The sequence below is a fragment of the Papilio machaon genome, chromosome 19, assembly GCF_912999745.1.
Source record: "Papilio machaon chromosome 19, ilPapMach1.1, whole genome shotgun sequence".
In the NCBI taxonomy this organism is placed as follows: Eukaryota; Metazoa; Arthropoda; class Insecta; order Lepidoptera; family Papilionidae; genus Papilio; species Papilio machaon.
The window spans coordinates 2,024,745-2,043,797 of NC_060004.1; the positions used below are offsets into that span (position 1 = coordinate 2,024,745).

General features: G+C 33.2%; 2 protein-coding genes across 2 annotated transcripts in view; one reads left to right on the forward strand and one right to left on the reverse strand.

The window, feature by feature from the left end:
• Positions 1–19,053, reverse strand: part of LOC106708256 (talin-1) — a 59,892-nt gene extending 40,839 nt beyond the window's left edge. Inside the window, exons 1-2 of the mRNA XM_045682414.1 lie at positions 18,772–19,053; positions 5,371–5,529 (exon numbers count right to left, since the gene is read on the reverse strand). The gene's annotated coding sequence lies outside the window, so the exon portion shown is untranslated. The remainder of the gene's footprint in view (positions 1–5,370; positions 5,530–18,771) is intronic.
• LOC123722087 lies at positions 9,221–10,433 on the forward strand. The gene is made up of 2 exons (XM_045682591.1): positions 9,221–9,610; positions 10,029–10,433. The coding sequence occupies exons 1-2, from the start codon at positions 9,251–9,253 to the stop codon at positions 10,431–10,433; spliced, it is 765 nt and encodes a 254-aa protein (XP_045538547.1). The 5' UTR covers positions 9,221–9,250.

Below are 19,053 nucleotides of genomic sequence, written 5' to 3' on the forward strand. Positions count from 1 at the left end.
CGGAGGAGGGGAGAAAGTTGGGGGGATCAATAGACTCCGGCGCCGCCGTGTCTGGCGCCTGGAAGACTAGAGCGATTCTTTCAGCTATTGTGGAGACAGGCTTGTCAAAGGTGTGGAAAACATTATTAGTAATGTGGATAAAACATTTATTCCAACATCATAAAAAGCTTTCCTGCAATTTATTACAGTACAAAGATTTTGTACGCTTTTATTTTACATTACTCTTCTACATTATTTGAAATTGTACAATATTAGTTTTTATGTTCAGTAGCATGAAATGTAAATTGATTCAATTTAAAAGACATTGCGTTTTACTTCACAACGTCAAGAATTCCTTACGCTTACGATTGTCAAATGAAATATATTCGATTTCGATTAAGCAACTCGGCGATTGATCAAAAATAGAAAAATTGCGACACAATCTGCGATGCGCGTGCAACGTTTCCGGCATATCGGATATCCGGCTCGAACCGGATATCGTCACGGCTGTCCGACACGGGATATCGGATAGTCAGTTTTATAAGTGAATTAGGGGGATGGAATGGACACTGAACGGACGTGGGGTGACTTACACGTCAGCGATTCTCAACATAATGCAGATGCCGAATTACCGATTCGAATGATTTTTATCGAATTCAATAAGATGGGAGCAAATGGAAAAGACATGATTGATGACCGGAAATATTTACGCAGATAACATACACTATTAGATAAAATACTTTCGTAAACCATCTTCAGATAACGATAATTATAATATCTATATATATAAAGGAAAGTCGTGTTAGTTACACTATTTATAACTCAAGAACGGCTGAATCGATTTGACTGAAAATTGGTGGGCAGGCAGCTTAGAACCAGGAGACGGACATAGGATAATTTTTACTCCGACTCCTATATTTTTTTCCACGCGGACGGAGTCGCGGGTAAAAGCTAGTTACTGATAAGCATCATTCTACCTCAGTACTAACGATTGCAAATGCGTAGACTTATCTGTGAAAATTTAGCTTCATTTTATGTCAATCGAAAATGTAAAAAATGTATTATACCTAAAACTTAATTCTTTGAAAATTTTTGTCATCACAAAAAACCAACAGACAGATCGCTAAGAAACGCACAACGATAAAATAAACAAGGGAATTGTTTAGAATAAAGACGGCATCAGTGTACCCCGTAGGTTACCAATCAATCAAACGTGACCCCTCCGAGCAATCATCGCGGCAGGAGACTGATCCGAGAACAAACATGTATTACTCCTGACTGCAACAACTATACTAATGAATGACTCGATGATTCTCCTAATACCTCTAATTTATGGAGACGTCTCTTATTCAATTAGAAAAGATTAGGGTAAGTCACAAATAAGCCAAATTGCAAACATTGATTATAGTGAATAGTTAGTCTTTTGATGCTTTGTATACAGACCAATTATATAATGAATGGCATAATAACTAATAAATATTTTGTCACATGTAATTACATAAAGTATTCTGGATTTTGAATTTAATTCAATAAACCTATATTGTCATAATCATGTTAAAATTTTGCACATTGATTACTTTTAGGTAATACTTGTCTTCGTAAGAACAGTACCAAGAAAGGCTTTACAAATCCATCAAAGGTCTTAAGTGGGGGGAGGGGGGTTTAAAGTTTGTTTTTGACTTTTAAACTCCACACAAGCGGAGTCGCGGGAAACATCTCACTTGTATTAAAAATAATTGTGATACAAAATGTATTCTTTGCGACGACTACGTCAGAAATATAGTTGAACCTCAAAATACAGTTGAACCTAGATAAGCGAGAAACCTCTATAGGCAAGAATATTATCGCGATCCCTAGAATTCGCGCTAATCCATGTTCAGCTGTACTCACATATCGAACAACAACATATTGTACTCGCATCTCTGTTTTTTCATAGTGAACAATAGAGACGATGGAAACCCACAGTGGTTTCAATAAACATCTTGAAATAATGTATGCGATTTCTACATTTAATTTCTTTAAAATTACATTATTGCTAATTTTAAAAAGAATTATTTTTTCATGCATTTTCTGCTAGTGTCGGTAATATTGAATCTTTATATTAAAAAGTGTAGGTAAATAGCATTAGTATCGTATTAACATAGAATAATACAATCTAATTTTGTAAAGTTAAAAATTAAATAACAAACATGAATAGCAAGATTTGTTACTTAAAAAAAACTGATTGTGTCATTACAATCATTTACACTCAGAGGCATAATAAGAATTGATGACTTGATGAGAGAGTTGTCTCATGACAACTCTCTCATCAAAATCGGTTCAGTCGTTAAGCTACAGTCGGCCAGAATGGAACTTACAAACTCTCATTTGGCTAAAAATATACATTGCATTTTATCTCATTACAGTTTTAGAATTCATGGAAAAGTATTGTAAAAATACAGAAGACACCACGCTGGTATAATGTTAGGGATTATAACCCTGATTAAATATTTCAGAATAGAAGGTGTTTTCCATTTTTATTTCTCTTATATGAAAACATATGTTTTTAACGTGTACAAAAACTTCGATAATTTTTTAATAGACATCATGTAACTAAAACGATAACAATATAAACTCTACATTTTTCAAATACAGAAATATTAATTAGGCTACATTTAGAGTAACTTCTGAGGGCGGTAATAGAAATACATTTTCGGAAAACCTTAGAACAAGCCTGCGATCAGTGAACTCATATGATAACTAGGTGATGCTAAGAGTAGGCACTAATCTAAATATCAATGAAGATTAATGAAAATATTAACTTGCTATATGGAAAGCTCTTTGCACACGTGAAGTCGAGTTCGTTGACCTTAAATACTTGAGTTAAAATGAGTATTAAAACTTCAATAGCATTACATATAGTCTAAACAAAGATATAAATTAAGTACACACGTATTTTTATACGTTTTATATACTTTAATATGTAACTTTTATTAAAACTGTAAAAATTTTGTCACAATATAATAAAATGCGTAAAAACATACACACAATAATTAATAACATAATTCTTAGCAACCGTAATTTAATGAAACAGCTACAAATATAAAAATCAAATAACTAAAGCGTGAAGCAAGAATGAAAATGAAAACGCGGTTCAAATCGACTGGTATCGGTCCACGCACGACCTGAAAAAGGGAAACTTCGTGAGCACGTGGCCGCTCGTAACCCTGCTTGCACTTACCTCGGGACGGAGTGCAGGCTCATCACGTCGTCTCGTTCCCACTTTTAAAAAATACTATACAACCCTCCTTCTCGCTCTCTCACAACCTTTTAGCTCTTCTGGTATTATACGGTAATGAGAAATGAATTTACTACCAATGGTAAATTCCACGAAGGTTGCGAAACAGTGATTCGAACGTTATAGAGATTTGTAAGAGAATTTGTGGTAAAAGAACAGAGTTACAAGTAGTTTTAAGTTATGGGTGTATGAGAGCTGCAAGAGATGTGAGAGAGCGGGCCACCGCCTCCGCGGACGGTCCACGGAGGAATGTTCTTGGTGGCCGACGACGCGCCAGGATCTTGCGCTTGGCACTACCAAGCGTCTCCAACGTTGATGAGGGGTCGGTTCGCGCACGCGCGCCAACCTCACCCCATCCCCTTCGCACTTGCGCGCGGCAAAAGGGAAGCGAGCGGGAACTTTAGGGATGATATTCGGAGGGTGAAAAGACGTCGAAAGATGGAAATGCATCTCGAACTCCGCTCGGATTTCCGGAGATCGTGATTTTGTTTATCGATTCGTATCGTTGCGAATACTTGTATATGGGTGGCCCTTTTTTGGGGCCGCAGTGGGAGTTATTAATCCCTTCATAATGTCATAAAATGATTTACGGTCAATAAAGTCACCCGTCCAATTTTTTAACTCACAATATAAATTACTATTAAAATTGATTACATTACCTCCTCGGCACACCCTCGACAGCTCAGTCGTGAATCAAGCTTTTAAGCTAACTGGACTTCTGACTTAAGCTAATTCCAGAATTGAAAGTTCATACCAATAAAAATGATCTAAAAAATTCTAGGTCTTCATAGATAAAATCGGACCTCACCCTCACATAATCCGGCAAAGTAATAATCCCAAAGTATTTTAGGAAAAGCCACGTAAGCAATCCACTTTCACAGTTACCAAGTTTTGTCACTAGATGGTGTTGATTTTTATCAAATTATTTATGGTTGAAAAAAAAAAAACAGCGTACCGAAAAGATTATTTTCGGTTCGATATTAGAAAGATTCGATAAAAGTAAATTACTTTGTATACTACAGCGTGATGCACCAAATATTCCAGGCCTTAAGTATGAGCCACATGACAGCTTCCGACTTGTGTCGGAAGTCTCGGCTATACACGACCGATGGGATTTCATTAGAAATTCTGCGCCTATGTACAATATATTAATATATTTAGGTGAATAATTTTCCAAATGAACTTCTCTCAATTTGAAACTTGGGATTCATTTAGTGCATTTGAGGTGACGATTGAGTGCAATCACTTGTATCAATGGATACGTCAACAGTGAGGTCACAAGGGCGTCCCCTAGCGACCCCGTTCGTCCCTATTCAACGCGGGACTCTCGCCTATGTACATGTTTGTAATTGCTCGCCAAGCGCTATTCTATGATTCAATACGTGGACGCATCCCTTCATAGCAACATCGCAGTGCTAAGATAAATTAACCGCAATTGCTGTTATGGAAACAAAAGTGTCCAATAATATAAGGATAACGTCTAATTTATAGAGTTAAAAAAGAATTTCATCTAATTAAATCGATTATGTACAGAACTTAACTACCAAATTAATGTTAATAATAAAGTTTTAGGAGTACATTCGAAACATTGTGTGCATTCGAATTACGACGTTTTATTTTAAACAAAGTAAACGTTGCCCTAAACAAAACATTTATATTAACATCATACCAATCATGTTAAATAAGATGAAATATTTATATTTGTTTAATAACGACATGAGAACACTCGAAGCACTTGTGCTGTTGATGTTACAGATACATCGTAAGTGTTTGCAGATTTCTGTGGCGCTCAAATTGTTACATCAATTGACTATATTGAAACGAGGTGTGGAGTGTTTTAACAGACTGTAATATTAAATTACTAAGCTAAATGCAAATTACTTTTATATCTTCTTTATGCTTTAAGTATGTGTCTTCTTATGAACGCCACAGATGAGCAAAAACCTATCTGGAGAGGAATATAAAGCAGCTTTAATAGCAGATTATTTTCCATCGCGTTAAAGGTCTTTTTTCAAGCGTCTTCTGAACTTTATGAAGTCCAGGTATCGTTATGTACCAGGGATATAATATGCAAGTATGATAGACCTGATCTAAGAGTTATGATTATAACTTACCAGATAAAATTCGTTTCGTTGCGTTTTTCGTTCGTTTTCCTTAAGTGATGTCTTAATATAAAAATATAATTTAGTTAGGCACTTTGTGGGTGTAAATATAAAAATAAGGCACTCTATTAGGCGTGTATATCTGTCCCGTTCACATCGCAGCTCTCATACCTGTAGAAGAAAGAAGACAGTAAATTAGAAATTAAGTCATAATACTACTATTTAATACATTAAACATTCATAGTTGACAGTGGCCTGCAAGTAAGAATGTGCTTTTATGCATGACAAATCGAAAACTCCAAATATCTGTACTATAAATATAAGCCTTAATAAACCTTTTCATTTCCAAAGTCGACATTATCCGTCAGTAAATATCAATAATACAATAAGTTAAATATACGTCCCATTTCTAATTACATTCCACACTAATCGTAGGTAATATTTAAAAGTAAAATAGATTATAAGAAAAGTATTAGCTGTCGACCGCAACTCCGTCCGCGAGGAATTAAAAATAAAACTTAATTAGTAGCCTACTTATTCTTTCATACTATGTTCTACATCCATGCCAAATTTCATCAAGATCCGTTGAGCCATTATGCATATACCTTCTAAAAAACATCTATCAAAAAATTCGCATTTACAATATTAGTAAGATAATCAGCAAGTTCCTCTTTCCAAATGAATTTCAAACTGAACTCCAGCCGCCCTAAAACCTATAACGATAACTCAAACCTTCCAAAACTAGAAAGGCGACTGTAAATTTCAGCATATCAAAAACCCATAAAGCTTTCGTGAAAACTTATCGAGGTACAGTCGCGCACGTACGTACAATTTCGAAATTGAGCTTTATTAGCATGACAAAGTGTACAGTTTACAGTGAATTTAAAAATTTTATAAGCCCGACTGCTGAAGCTCCTTGAAGTACCGTTGCGTATGAAACGCCTGGATCCAAATCGACTGACACCAAACCCTTCATAATCCGTTAAGACCTACGAGAGAATGAACAAAAATTCAAACTCATGGAATGTCGTGTTATACATTTCGCAAAAACGTTACAGTATTATGGTTGTGACTGTACATATGCCGAGAAGGGCGCCAGAAGTCTCGGTGCGAAAGGGACGACTCGCAAAAGTTGTGCGTCTCCCTCGGGGCGCCCGCCGAGCCGGCGCCGTCTAGCGGCCGTCTGTCGCCACAATGGAGCCTATTACATAACCTGAAAGCTCTCGGCCTCAGCCTCCGGATTTTGCTAATATGAAAATTGGGGCATCATAAAACCGATGTAGGGCGAAACTTTTTTTAATGACCGCTTATGTTGTAACAGCAGAATTACACGAGACTGCTTATGGACTGCTATAAAACATACATGTTATGTTTTATCTAAGATGTTTGAAGCAGTAATGTAATTTGTTCTTAATTATATTAATGGCATTTATACAAAGGCATATTTTGTATGTTTAACATTATATTCTACGCTTACCATGGACCTAAAATTAATTTAAATATTTAAATTGTCTGAGAAAACCATCATATAACGATTATCTAACAAAAGTGCGAGTAATGAATAAGACTTCCTGAAGTGAGGAAAATAAGGATTTAAAATCACATAAGCGTTGTATCTGGAAAGTCCTAGTAATATTAGGAATTTTGTCTAGTTTATAACAGAGCACATAACTGCTACAATACTGTCTAGAAATAGTTGAGCCACAAATAAAACACGTGTTACAAAGAGCACAATTCATTGCCTTTTTATCATTTAAGCATCCTCTTGAACTTTTGAAATAACGTTACTAATAATAGATAATTTAAATAGTTAATAATAGAACAGTGTTAATCAAATTAAAAAAAATTAAAGGATTTTATATGAACGATCAAGGATATTCATATTTTATCAACTCTCTCTTGCTCGATTTTTTAAAATTACAGAACCAATATAAACTCGTGAACAATACGTTGCTATTAAAGTTAAATTAATATTTTAAATAAATATTATTCATTGCTATAGTAGGAAAAAAAATCTTTGTTCAGGCGCAGCTGATGTCAAACGGAAGCCGAAGCAACTGATAAGCCACACTGCGATATCATTGTATACAACTGAATATACAATTTGATACGTATTTTGTAATGCAAATGTTAGTGCGTTTATATACCTCTGGGTATCGACTATCGAATCACTTGTGTAAATCACGTTTCTCAATCTTTTTTTTAAAAAAAACAATACACTTGTCTCGGCAGTCGAATTCTAAAGCCTGCCTAGAAATTGCCTGGCTAGAAATATTAAACTCTGCCATATTTCAGGAAATTATGAAAATTTATTCTTTGTCTATATTAGAAAGTGATGTGATAAAGGCCAAGGTTTTCATATTCTCGGTTAGGCTTTACATTATTATAGTTCGTCATCAACCGCTTCTTTTGTTTCGGAAAACTTATTAAGAATTAACTTTCTTTGTTTACAAGATTTAGATGTTCATGGGATACAGAAAGTATACAGCGATGAAAACTCAACTGGGTGTCTGCTAGAAGACTCAATATTAAGCACAGGCATTTCCACTGAAAAATGTGCTGAGAAGCTGTGATCGTTCCAAACAAAAATCTAAGTTTCTCCCCAGCATTTTAGGTCAAGAAACTTTTGTTTATTTATTTGATAAATATTACATTTCATAAACAAATGCACAACATATCGTAAAGGAATGTTGTTATGACAACACGACGTCTATTAAGTAACACGTTATCTTTAATGTAAGCCTAGACGATGATTGCGCGCACAGAAATAAACAATGTAACAAGATAAATACGTCACGCGTGAACTCATTTGATAAATTGAATTCCTTCTTGAACTTACGCATAAAGTTTTAACCTATTATATTTATACGGAACCATTTATATACGGAAAGAAATGTACATACCTACAGATATACAGTATATATTTATCTAGTTAAATAATTGAATGCAATACAATACGTGCAATAATTGACCTTCAAGAATTGTATTATAAATTGACGTCACCAGTCGATGGCCAGTAAGGTTAACAAAAAAGTCTACACAAATAGTTTTTGCATGAAATTTATTGTATTGTATAATTTACATAAAACTAAAAAAAATATTCTAGTTCGAATTTGTCCACCAGTTTTTTCCTTTGGGTATTTTTGATATCTTAACGACTAAAGGAAAGAGTAGTAAATAAAAAACGCTGTTACAATACATAGAATATTATTATAATTTAATACATAAAAAAATAAAAAATTAAAAATTTGTAGAGAGAACAAAATCTCAAATGCGTTTCCGCTGCGTTAACAGACAACGGTACGGTACTGAGCATGAGCAGACGAAAGAAGTACGCGATCTGTGTTAGCGGGAGGGGGAGTCATCGTCAAACCTGCGCGCGACTAATAAGGAACTGTTACACGAGAATACAAAAATTTAAAAATGGAATGCAAATATTGAATGACAAGAAATAATTTTAAACAACCTTTGCTTACAAGTTTTGACTTGTTTTAACACAGACTTCTAACATTTACTTACAAATTGATTCAATTATTTCACGAATTTGCTTTGACAAATATTCCATTCAAGTGTTGAAAGTTATAAAAGCACATGAAAATATTACAAGTGCTTACACGAAGGAAAGTTTTGACTTAATACATTCATATCAAGACAGACAAATCAAGAATTTTAAATGTTGTTTAAACCATTCAAGTCTTTTATTGTATGCAACAGGCAAGAAACTTGCATCGTGCGAATGGGTCTTTACACCCACATACAAGTCTCTGTATTATAATGTATGTGGGTGTATTTTCCGGTTGCTTCAAGTATTGAACGGAGTTGCGCCGACCAATATTCCATTCAAGTGTTGAACGTTCTAGAAGTTACTTTATTTATTAAAACGTGATATAATATGAGTCAAAAAGTGTTCAAATTCGGTTCTAATGATTTAATAAAGTTTATTACGATTTATCGCAATCATGAGTGTCTTTGGGACACTGAAAATGAAAATTATAAGAATCGTGATGCACGTAATACTGCATTAATAGAATTTGTGAAGGAATTTGGAGTTGAAGGGTTTGGACCTAAGGAAATAACGACCAAAATAAAAAGTTTAAGGACACAGTATCACGCGGAAAGAAAAAAGATAAAAGATTCAATGGACACCGCTTCCGGTACTGATGATGTTTACAAATCTAAACTTTCATGGTATAATTTAATGGATTCTTTTGTAATGAAAACTTCTGAACACAGAGAAACAACATCAAATATGGTAAATATGTGTTTATGTTAATTTTTCGGTCTATAAAATCTGGTGGTATGTTAGATGCTTACATCTAACATCATCATCACATCATCATCGACGTTGGTGAAGTTTTCCTGAGTCAGTTGTGTTACTTTTTATATTTACTATCCACCATCAGAATGTCTACCTTTTTCCCTGACGTCATTGTATGTGAAACAATAATCACGATCAACAGAAGCTAGTAATATAATAAATACTAAATGTACATTTTAAATTAAAAGACCTGATCCTGTGCTAGAGGGACATTTTATATTTTTATGCTTTCCACCAATGGAACTAACACAGTTAAGGAAATTCTATCTTTATAAAAGCCTCTTCCTATTTTATTCCACTCCTCTACAAATATTCGTACCCGTAAATTAATGGAACAAAATTATATTTCCAGAATGACACTTCAGTCGCATCACCAAATATGGTTTTTAAATTTGAAAATACAGAAAATTTTACAAATCCAACAGGACAAGTCATCGACGAAACCCCAGTACAGATGCCCATAAAAAGAAGAAAGAAGTCTCATGGTTACAAAGAAACAGCATCAAAAACACTGAAAAATATTAAAAAGAGGGCAAGATTAGATAAAAAAGACAATGAATTGGACAATTTTGGCAAATATGTTGCCTCTTCATTACGAAGATTATGTACCAAAAATATCATACACGCACAGGATGAAATACAGGCAATATTATCTAAATATAAACTCCAGGAACTGAATGAAAGTCTAAACTCTACTCCAACGCCAGAATCCTTGTATTCGAAACAAAGCAGTGAAGACGCGTGGTGCGACTTGTAATTATTTATACAATTGCTTTACTAATTACTTTGGTATACCAAAAATATATGATTCTATTTTTAAAACTGTTTTTTTAGTGCCTACCTTTAAAAAACCTTCCTACGAACTCGAGACTTAAGTAACTCGACCAGGTAAGTACTTACATAGTACATGTACTCTAAATATTTGTGACAGTGTACCTAATGTATCTCCAGTTACCAAATATATTAATGTTAATTCTAGTTCCCATATAGTTTTAATTCAATTGCATGCAACATGCAATAAGCAAGAAACTTGCATCGTGTGAAAGAAATCGTTTCTTATTGTATGTAAAAGTTCACGGTACTATCCGACATTACTATAAATAAAAAAATGTACCTGTGTAAGCACCACCCATAGAATATAGACATACATTCCTAATTTGTAATATAAAGAGAAACAAGAAATAACTATGCAAGAAGAAAAGTCGTAAAAAACCGAGCGATTAATTTACCCATGTCGCAAAACAAACAGTACGTTAATGTACTAATCCAGTTAAACCAGTCAACGCGTGTCTTATCTCTGTCCCTAATTTTATGCAAATATACTCGTAAATGATCTAATCAACATGCGCCAAGACTAGGAAAAAGTGGGACTTTTATAGGCTTGACTTACAAAAAATTGTTGCTCAGTAATGGGCCTTTAATTTTCTATGTCTTTATTACTTAGTCACAATGTGGTGCAAGGCACACCATCAATCAAAAGTATCATGGCGTAATATCACACAGGAAACCCCTCACAGATGTGATGCAGCTGCGATCACATCCAAAAACTAAATCAAACGGAAACGAAATGTAGAGAAAACAAAACTATAATCAATGTTTAGTAGAACAAAGTAGTCATACATGCGAGAGAGATTATGTATCATAATATTCATCGAAAGATAACGTAGGTTTAGATTGCATAACACCAGAACGCGTACTCAACGGTATTAATTAATGCTTTCTTTCGTTCATAAAGATGGCGTTTATAATCTTCACCAACGAAGTCACTTCTAAAATTTTTGTATACTCTTCATTTTCTAATGAATGGGCAATAGCCGAGTTATTTCATCAGACATCTGGCCGTGGGCGCGTGGCGACAGTCGCCCACGCCCACGAAAGGTTGGCGGGCCCTTATTTGTGCCAAGCGAAAGTTGTTCTCATGTAAATCGGTTATAATTATAATGAAATTTATATTTTTATCGCAAATACAATTTGGTGACGTCGTTATTAAAAACGTCGATAATATTAAATAACATGGAACATAAGTAACTAATATTTATTTCACACTAAGTTTTATTTGAGATTATGATACCTTTTTGCTAAAGCGAGAACAACAGCAAACACCTAACGAACTTCAAAAAAATCCTGCATTAATTTCCGTCATGCTAATTTTAATTTTCAATATGTTAAAAAAATATGTTCAGCAAAAATAAAACAGTCACACAAGTGGCGACGTTATGTCAATGAACCTTCAACAAAGTCCAATAAGCGCAAGCAAGATTCAATTTTACTTTACCATCTCTAACCAATTGAAATCATATTGCAAAATAAAGTATACCGAATGGTACGAATAATTTTTAATAGAGAACGGTTCATTGATCTTTTACATGGATTAAAATTAATAATATTGCTAAAAAAAAAATTGTATCGCGTTTTTACAAAGTTGACTTTGACTGGAGATAAGATATCAGCTATTCCCAAATTACGAACAAATTTTGCATATTTTCCGAATTCGATTCTTACTAGCAATAAGGAAAATTATATATTGAGGCACTGATAAAATTTCTCTGCTCCAAATGAATAAGATGGAACATTTAAAAAAAAATTCTTATAACTGTAATGAAAAGGAAACATTCGAAAATAAATACAAAACTTGAACTCTCATGTTACCAAGTTTAATTTATGTAAACTGCCGATTGAAAAGCAAACCGGTTGACTATCACGTATAGCCATGACGTCATCATCAGACGTCGTCATCATAAGATGACGTTTACGTCATTCATAACAAGGAAAAATATTTGTATTGCTTCAGCACACAAATAATTTTTCATTCTGTAATTGTAAGCAATTCGCCATTCAACATTTTCCTTCAAATAATAATTGCTGGTCACTTAACGTGGGTTTCTTAGGAAATACCCGTTTAAAACATATTGTCATATTTACTTTGTTAAAGATAAGACAGAGATGATATATTGTTTATACAGAGATTTTGGTCTCAGAAACAACGGTTAGTACGCTACTAAATGAAATCTTTTTTTAACAAAATAAAACTGAAAATTAGAACGATTCAATGAATAGCATTATTTTTTATAATGCATCCTGCAGACGTGTTAAACCACATATCAATGTCGTCCACACCTTTACTAAGTAGCGACGATATCACATTTCTGCTTCACATCGAAATTATAAACCGTCACTATCTTCCATTTAAAATTGCAACGTCATTGCTATCAACATATTGCACTTGTGAATTATCAAAAATACTATTCACACGCTTAATAAAATCTGTCAGTATAGATATACATATTATATTTTCTTATCAGGGCAATGTGCGATAAGGCTGTGATCTTACGCAAATATGACGCGAATAGTGGCTTTGTATTATTTTGGGACAAGATAATATTTGCGTAGCGTTGATTTTAGTATTTTGTACGAATGGAAAATCAAACATTAATATACAGAAATTTGAATAGACACATTACTTAACTTACTAATCGTAAAATAAATTTATCTGTTTTGAAAGTATGTAAAATAAAAAAACAGAAAACCCGTAAAACGTAATGTTTCTAGGACCAGATTTTAAGATTAATGGTGTTTGTTTATGTTGTCAAAATCGTAAACACTTACGTATTCGTACTTGGTTTTGTAAAGTCAATTTATGTTGTTAATACTGAGATTGTAGTCAATTGATTACCCTGATTATTCGACCGTGAAGTATTTTGTTTAACCTCGAACTCCGCTTAGTTTAGATACCGCAACAAGTTTTACAACAAATTCTTTCAAAAGGAAACGTACGTTCGAATGATGTTTAAACAGGTGTGAACTGATAAGGCATTCCACAAATACTATTTACATACATGTCGCTTCCTAAATGATAAAAATAATTGTCTGCAAATCTCACAGTAGACCTGTCTTTTGCCTCTTCTCCAGCTAACTTACAGCTACACTCAGAAGGGTTAAGTTAAGAGGATACGGATCGTTGGTTTCTGAGACCAAATTCCCCGTTTAAAAAAACATAATTGTTGTCTCTGTTTTGTCAAAGATGATGAGAGCGATGACGATATGTTTTATACAGATATTTTGGTCTCAGAAACCAATAGTAAGTCCCCTAATGTAAAATCAGTATGGAAGGTAATGTTACCGTTAAACAAATATGAGTGAACCATTTAGTTTTTCTACAAAGAAATGTCCAAATACAATTTCCTCTTAGCGTAGGAGCGAAAATATAAAATCTCGGCACCGCATAAACCTTGCAGCCGCTACATTTTGTGGGTCATGGTTGTTCTTAATGTCATCAACATACTGAGAATTCGAAAACAAAACAAATCACTTTATTTTACCTACACATGTAACTGAACAGCCTGACTTTATGTTGTAATATACCGTTTGTTTAGTTAAAACTGAAGGTGTGCTTGCTTATTTTATAAATTTGTAATTCGACCTTGCAAAGATCAACTTTGGGCAATAATATCAATCGCAACCTAAATACCAATGATAAAATAATAATTTTATTTAAAATATGTGTCAGTTCGTTAAGATATCGCAGATATTGAGTGAGATAATGAGCAGTGCAAAGTATTCCATCCTTTTGTAAATTCATAGAAATATGCGTACATTCATAGAAGGCTGAAAATAGTGATTCAAACGAAGCATTAAGATGAATGAATCATGAACAACAACGCACGGATTTCCCATAAACTAGACGGTGATGTGGTAAACGTTTCGCTTGACGCATAACTTTCGTTAAAACTATTACACAATAAACATCATAGTTGAAAAATAGTTACAATTATTTCATTTTCTTAAGAAACAAATCAAACGTTCTTAAAACATTCCTTAGAGTTATAAATTTTCGTAAAACGCACCTTAATCTGGCTCCGTGATAATTACTTATAACACTCGGTGTGTAATCAAAACTATTTTTTTAATTAAAAAAAAATTATAATTAACTTATTAAAAGTTATAGAACATAAAGCACAGAACCGATAACATAATCGTATTATAAAAACCTTAATCTTTGCAAAATGGCTTATACGCGTTTGAACTAAATTCTAACCTACATATTATATATTAGCTGTCGCCCGCGACTCCGTCTGCGCGGAATTTAAAAAAAACTTAGTAGCTAATTTGTTATTCCAGACTAAGTTCTAAATCCATGCCAAATCATCGAGATGTCTTGAGCAGTTCTGGAGATACCTTTTAAAATCCCTCCATCCATCTAAATATTCACATTCATAATATTAGTAAGACGTAAGATAAAATTTACGTAATAGTAAAGATTATTGAACAGCAGTTATTTATAATGACAGTATTCTTATTAATAGAGGTCTTTTTTTGCTGAATATCACCATTATCGTCGAGTGTACGTGGGTTGGACTAATTATATGGAATTGCCGAAATTGTTAACGTGGTATCAGATCCTGTAATGACGTCAGTGTCCTTAACCTGTTACGTCAACTGTTATATTAATTAGAACAAACTATCGAACGTAAGTTGTTCTAATTTTAGACTACAAAGTTACTTTCCTTTGATACAATCGTTATTATTAGACCTTTTCCCTTATCAACATATCATATCTATTAATAGGACGGCAATAATTTGTTTTACAAAAAAGTATTTATTGTTATATCAGAAAAACCTGGCAAACGGAAGCAATCTAATGCCAGACAACAAAAAATAGCTTAGTAACCGACTTTACAAGAATAAAATCGTTCGATTTGATTTCGAAAGTTTTACAAATTTTGCGTTAATACATCTAAAATGTTACCAACGTGACTTACCACTATTGTAATGCGATGCCAATCAATATGGCATGAACCATCTATCAATAACTTTAAAAAAGTTTAAAGAAAAAGATTGAAAATAAGTTTAATTTCGATTTTGTTTTATAGGAGATCGGTGATTGAATACTGTAGTTTGTTTTTTGTAACTAAACATTAATTTCGCAACTTCCCAATCCTTTCATCAGCCAATGGTGTAGAAATCGTCCATCATACAAACTATAGCTAATTAGCAATATTTAGACGTTACAGCAGTCGTGCCGCGGCCTGGCCGCCTGCCAGAGCGATGAACTCATTGTTTTACACGAAATCGGGTTACGAGGCTGCAGGGAAGGCGTTTGACGGCTTTTCATCGTTTATGAATAAAAAATGTCTTCCATTTTACACAAAACGAATTTTTAACATGTACTTTCTTTACTTTTTTTACGACAATTGACCGTTGGTTATGTAAGAGAAAGTTTTTAAATGAAAATTTTATAACATTGTTATAAGTAATGAAGATTAATAAAAACATTACCATGGCGCAAGTTTAAAGGTAACGATGATTGCATCTGGAATGCACCTTGCTTCTACTATCGTTGTTAGAAGATGTTAGTCGCGGGAATTAGTTTTAGAGGTTTCCCGCAACTGCACGAGTACGGGGTCTATTAAGGTTATGTGGTCGTTTATAATAGAGGATCCTTCAGCTAACTGAGGATACCCGTACACTATAATGGGTACACAGTGACATAAACAATACCAAACGTTTAAAGAGTAAATCAATTGCTTACTTTTATTTATTTAATTCATCATTATCTCGATAGAGACAAGGACATTGTAACGCCTATAAACAGAACAGGTACTTGTGACCAAGTAGGACCTCTCGCTAGTCATATAGCGGACCATAAATAGATGCGTTATAAGGCGGAAGACACGCCTCGATGTTACATTCTGTGCGATACTTGAGCCAAATGAACCACGCATGCGTGTTTTACCGCGCTTCTGTTAAATTTTGTCGCATTTTGGTGGCATTTCGAAGCTACGGGGTAACATATTCAGTGCACGCAAGGCAAGTTGTTGCCAATCAACGTGTTATTTTGTTTCAATTAAACATATAAATAAATCTTTTTTTTTTCTTTTTTCATCAAATAAAATGTTATTAAGTAAGTAAAGTTTACAGGTTTTATGACGATTTGTAAGAAATTTTGTCATGACTCATGAAAGCAACTACTCTTTGAGAAATAGGTCACAACCCACTTTAAAGACCAAGCTCATTCATATTTAAATATACAGTTCAATTATATGAATGAAAATCTCTGAATGAATGGAACGATTCTTGTAAGAAAAAAAAATTACTTAGACACAGGTTGTAGGAAAACAATAGAAACAGGTTCAAATAGCCATATTAAAAGTGGAAGAGCAGTATTTGTGTGCATATATAGAATAAAAACAGCATAAAGTCTCTTAAAGTTTTTTTAAATGATATAACATGTTTATAAATACAAAATTTTCTGTTTAAATATGATTGCAATTTTCTAGCTGTGACAAAATGTACTAAAACTTCTACTTTGCCAGTCTACTAATGAAATAAATTAATAAAACTTTGTATATTAAATTGATTATTTTATCATTTACTTAAAGTGTTGACAAAATTATGAGTAACACAAATTATAAGACAATTTCCATAACAATTAATTGTTAGTAGTTGTAAAATACATCTTACTAATGTTATAAATGTGAGTTTCCAGAATGTTTGAAAGAAATTTCTCCAGAAATTTAGCATTTATGTAAAAGAAAGTTTGGAAAAACACATAAGTGAATTAAGTTCTTTTTTGATTCCGCACAGAGTCGCGGGAAACAGCTAGTTCAATATAATTGCATTATAAACATTATTTCATAAACAACAGACAAGACAGGGAACCAACAAACAAATTTTTCGTAGCAACATGCCATTTTTAAAGAAATGTTTAATTTGCCCATCCACACTCTATCAAATAATTTCAACTTTGTGATTATTGGGAACAGTCTGTAGCAGAGGGATCACTTACATTTGCTTCTCACATTATAATACTAATACCTACTTCACACATTTTTTCATATTGCATAGTGAATTTTATAATCAACGATGTGGCCAAAATTTTATGCTTCCTTGGTTTGTCATACCTGACCTAAGATATGAATGTAAATGCCATACTACAGATACAAGTGTGATTTTGTAAATAATTATTTTAACACAATAACTACTGAACCAATTTCTTAAATCCTATAGAAAACACATTTATCAACAAATAAGTGCAGTTTTGGCCTTCGAATCTACCTAACCTAAAAAATATCAGTAAGCAACTACAATGAAACTGTGAAAAGGGAAAACAAAAACCTATAAAACATTTTATTAAAAACAATACCTACATTAGTACAGAGTATAATAAATATGTATTATGTAGTACTTCCTTTTTTTATTCTTATTCATAATGTTAGTTAAATGGTACTGGTAACGGCCAGTCCCCAGATTGAAAATATGCAGACAATAGGATAATTGGATTTGCAAGTGAATGAACTCCTGCTATAGAGAGACAATGTATGATCCAATTAATATTATTATTTTAAAAAAAAATAACAACTGGATATTGATGTAAAATTGAAATTATTTTTAAATACAGAAAAAAAGTGTAATGTATCCTAGTAATGAGTACAAATATAGGAGTTGCAGCAGTTGTAAAAAAAGGTCAAAGATAAATTTGGTGGCCTCCGCATAATTAGATGGCCATTAGAAAATATAGTTGTTATTTATTCACATTTTGTTCAATGTTCTTTGATACTATTTTCAATTTATGATGTCATACTGTTATTCGCTTCGTGTCACAAATTAATGACCTCTAATTATCTAAATGATTAAACGAGCAGTATTAATATCATTTTAATCACTACAATAAATCAGGTAAATGAGAGTATTTTGTGCCCTCATTCAACCTAAATTAAAAAATGTCAACAAAGGTTAAAATGAATGATTAATATGAATTAAATTGAAATCAAATTGATACTTGTCTACAATTACTTTATGATAATAAAATGTAGCGAGATAAATTTAAAATTAGGTTGCAATAAGCTTACGATCGATATATGTATTTATACAAAATCCTGAAAGCTCCTGGTACAAGATGGCGGGAATGCAACTCGACCAAATCAGGGAGGATAGTAGCAGTAGGAAACGCACTATTATCGACACGACCTAAATTTGGTTGGGTAATACGTCTCATACAGACGTATGGTTTCCAAATTCTTATGAGTTTTTAGGTGTTTACTAGTAGTTGCAACTCTTAGACAGACTACGGTATACGGTAAATTTTGAATACTTACAAATTTTATTTTTCTTTAGCGCTTGAAACATCACAAAACACTTAATTTTTCACAAGCACTTACACGCCCCTACAGTATGTAACAACATCACGAGTACACTGCGCCCTCTGGTGGACAGCCAATCAGGTCATTTCATTCCAACACCAAGTGCAGCTAACTTCAAACCTTCACTAATTAAATTTTCTTGTTTTAATTATTTTTAAACGAGATACACTTAAAAAACCAATAATTTGCTCAGAATTCTTATTCTATATTTTTCAACAAATGTTTCTATGTGACTGA

Excerpts from the sequence above, each read along its gene's own strand:
- LOC123722087 (XM_045682591.1), top strand. The coding sequence starts at position 9,251 with ATGAGTCAAAAAGTGTTCAAATTCGGTTCTAATGATTTAATAAAGTTT. Across the intron at positions 9,611-10,028 it reads GAGAAACAACATCAAATATG|AATGACACTTCAGTCGCATC; the intron begins GTAAATATGTGT and ends TTATATTTCCAG.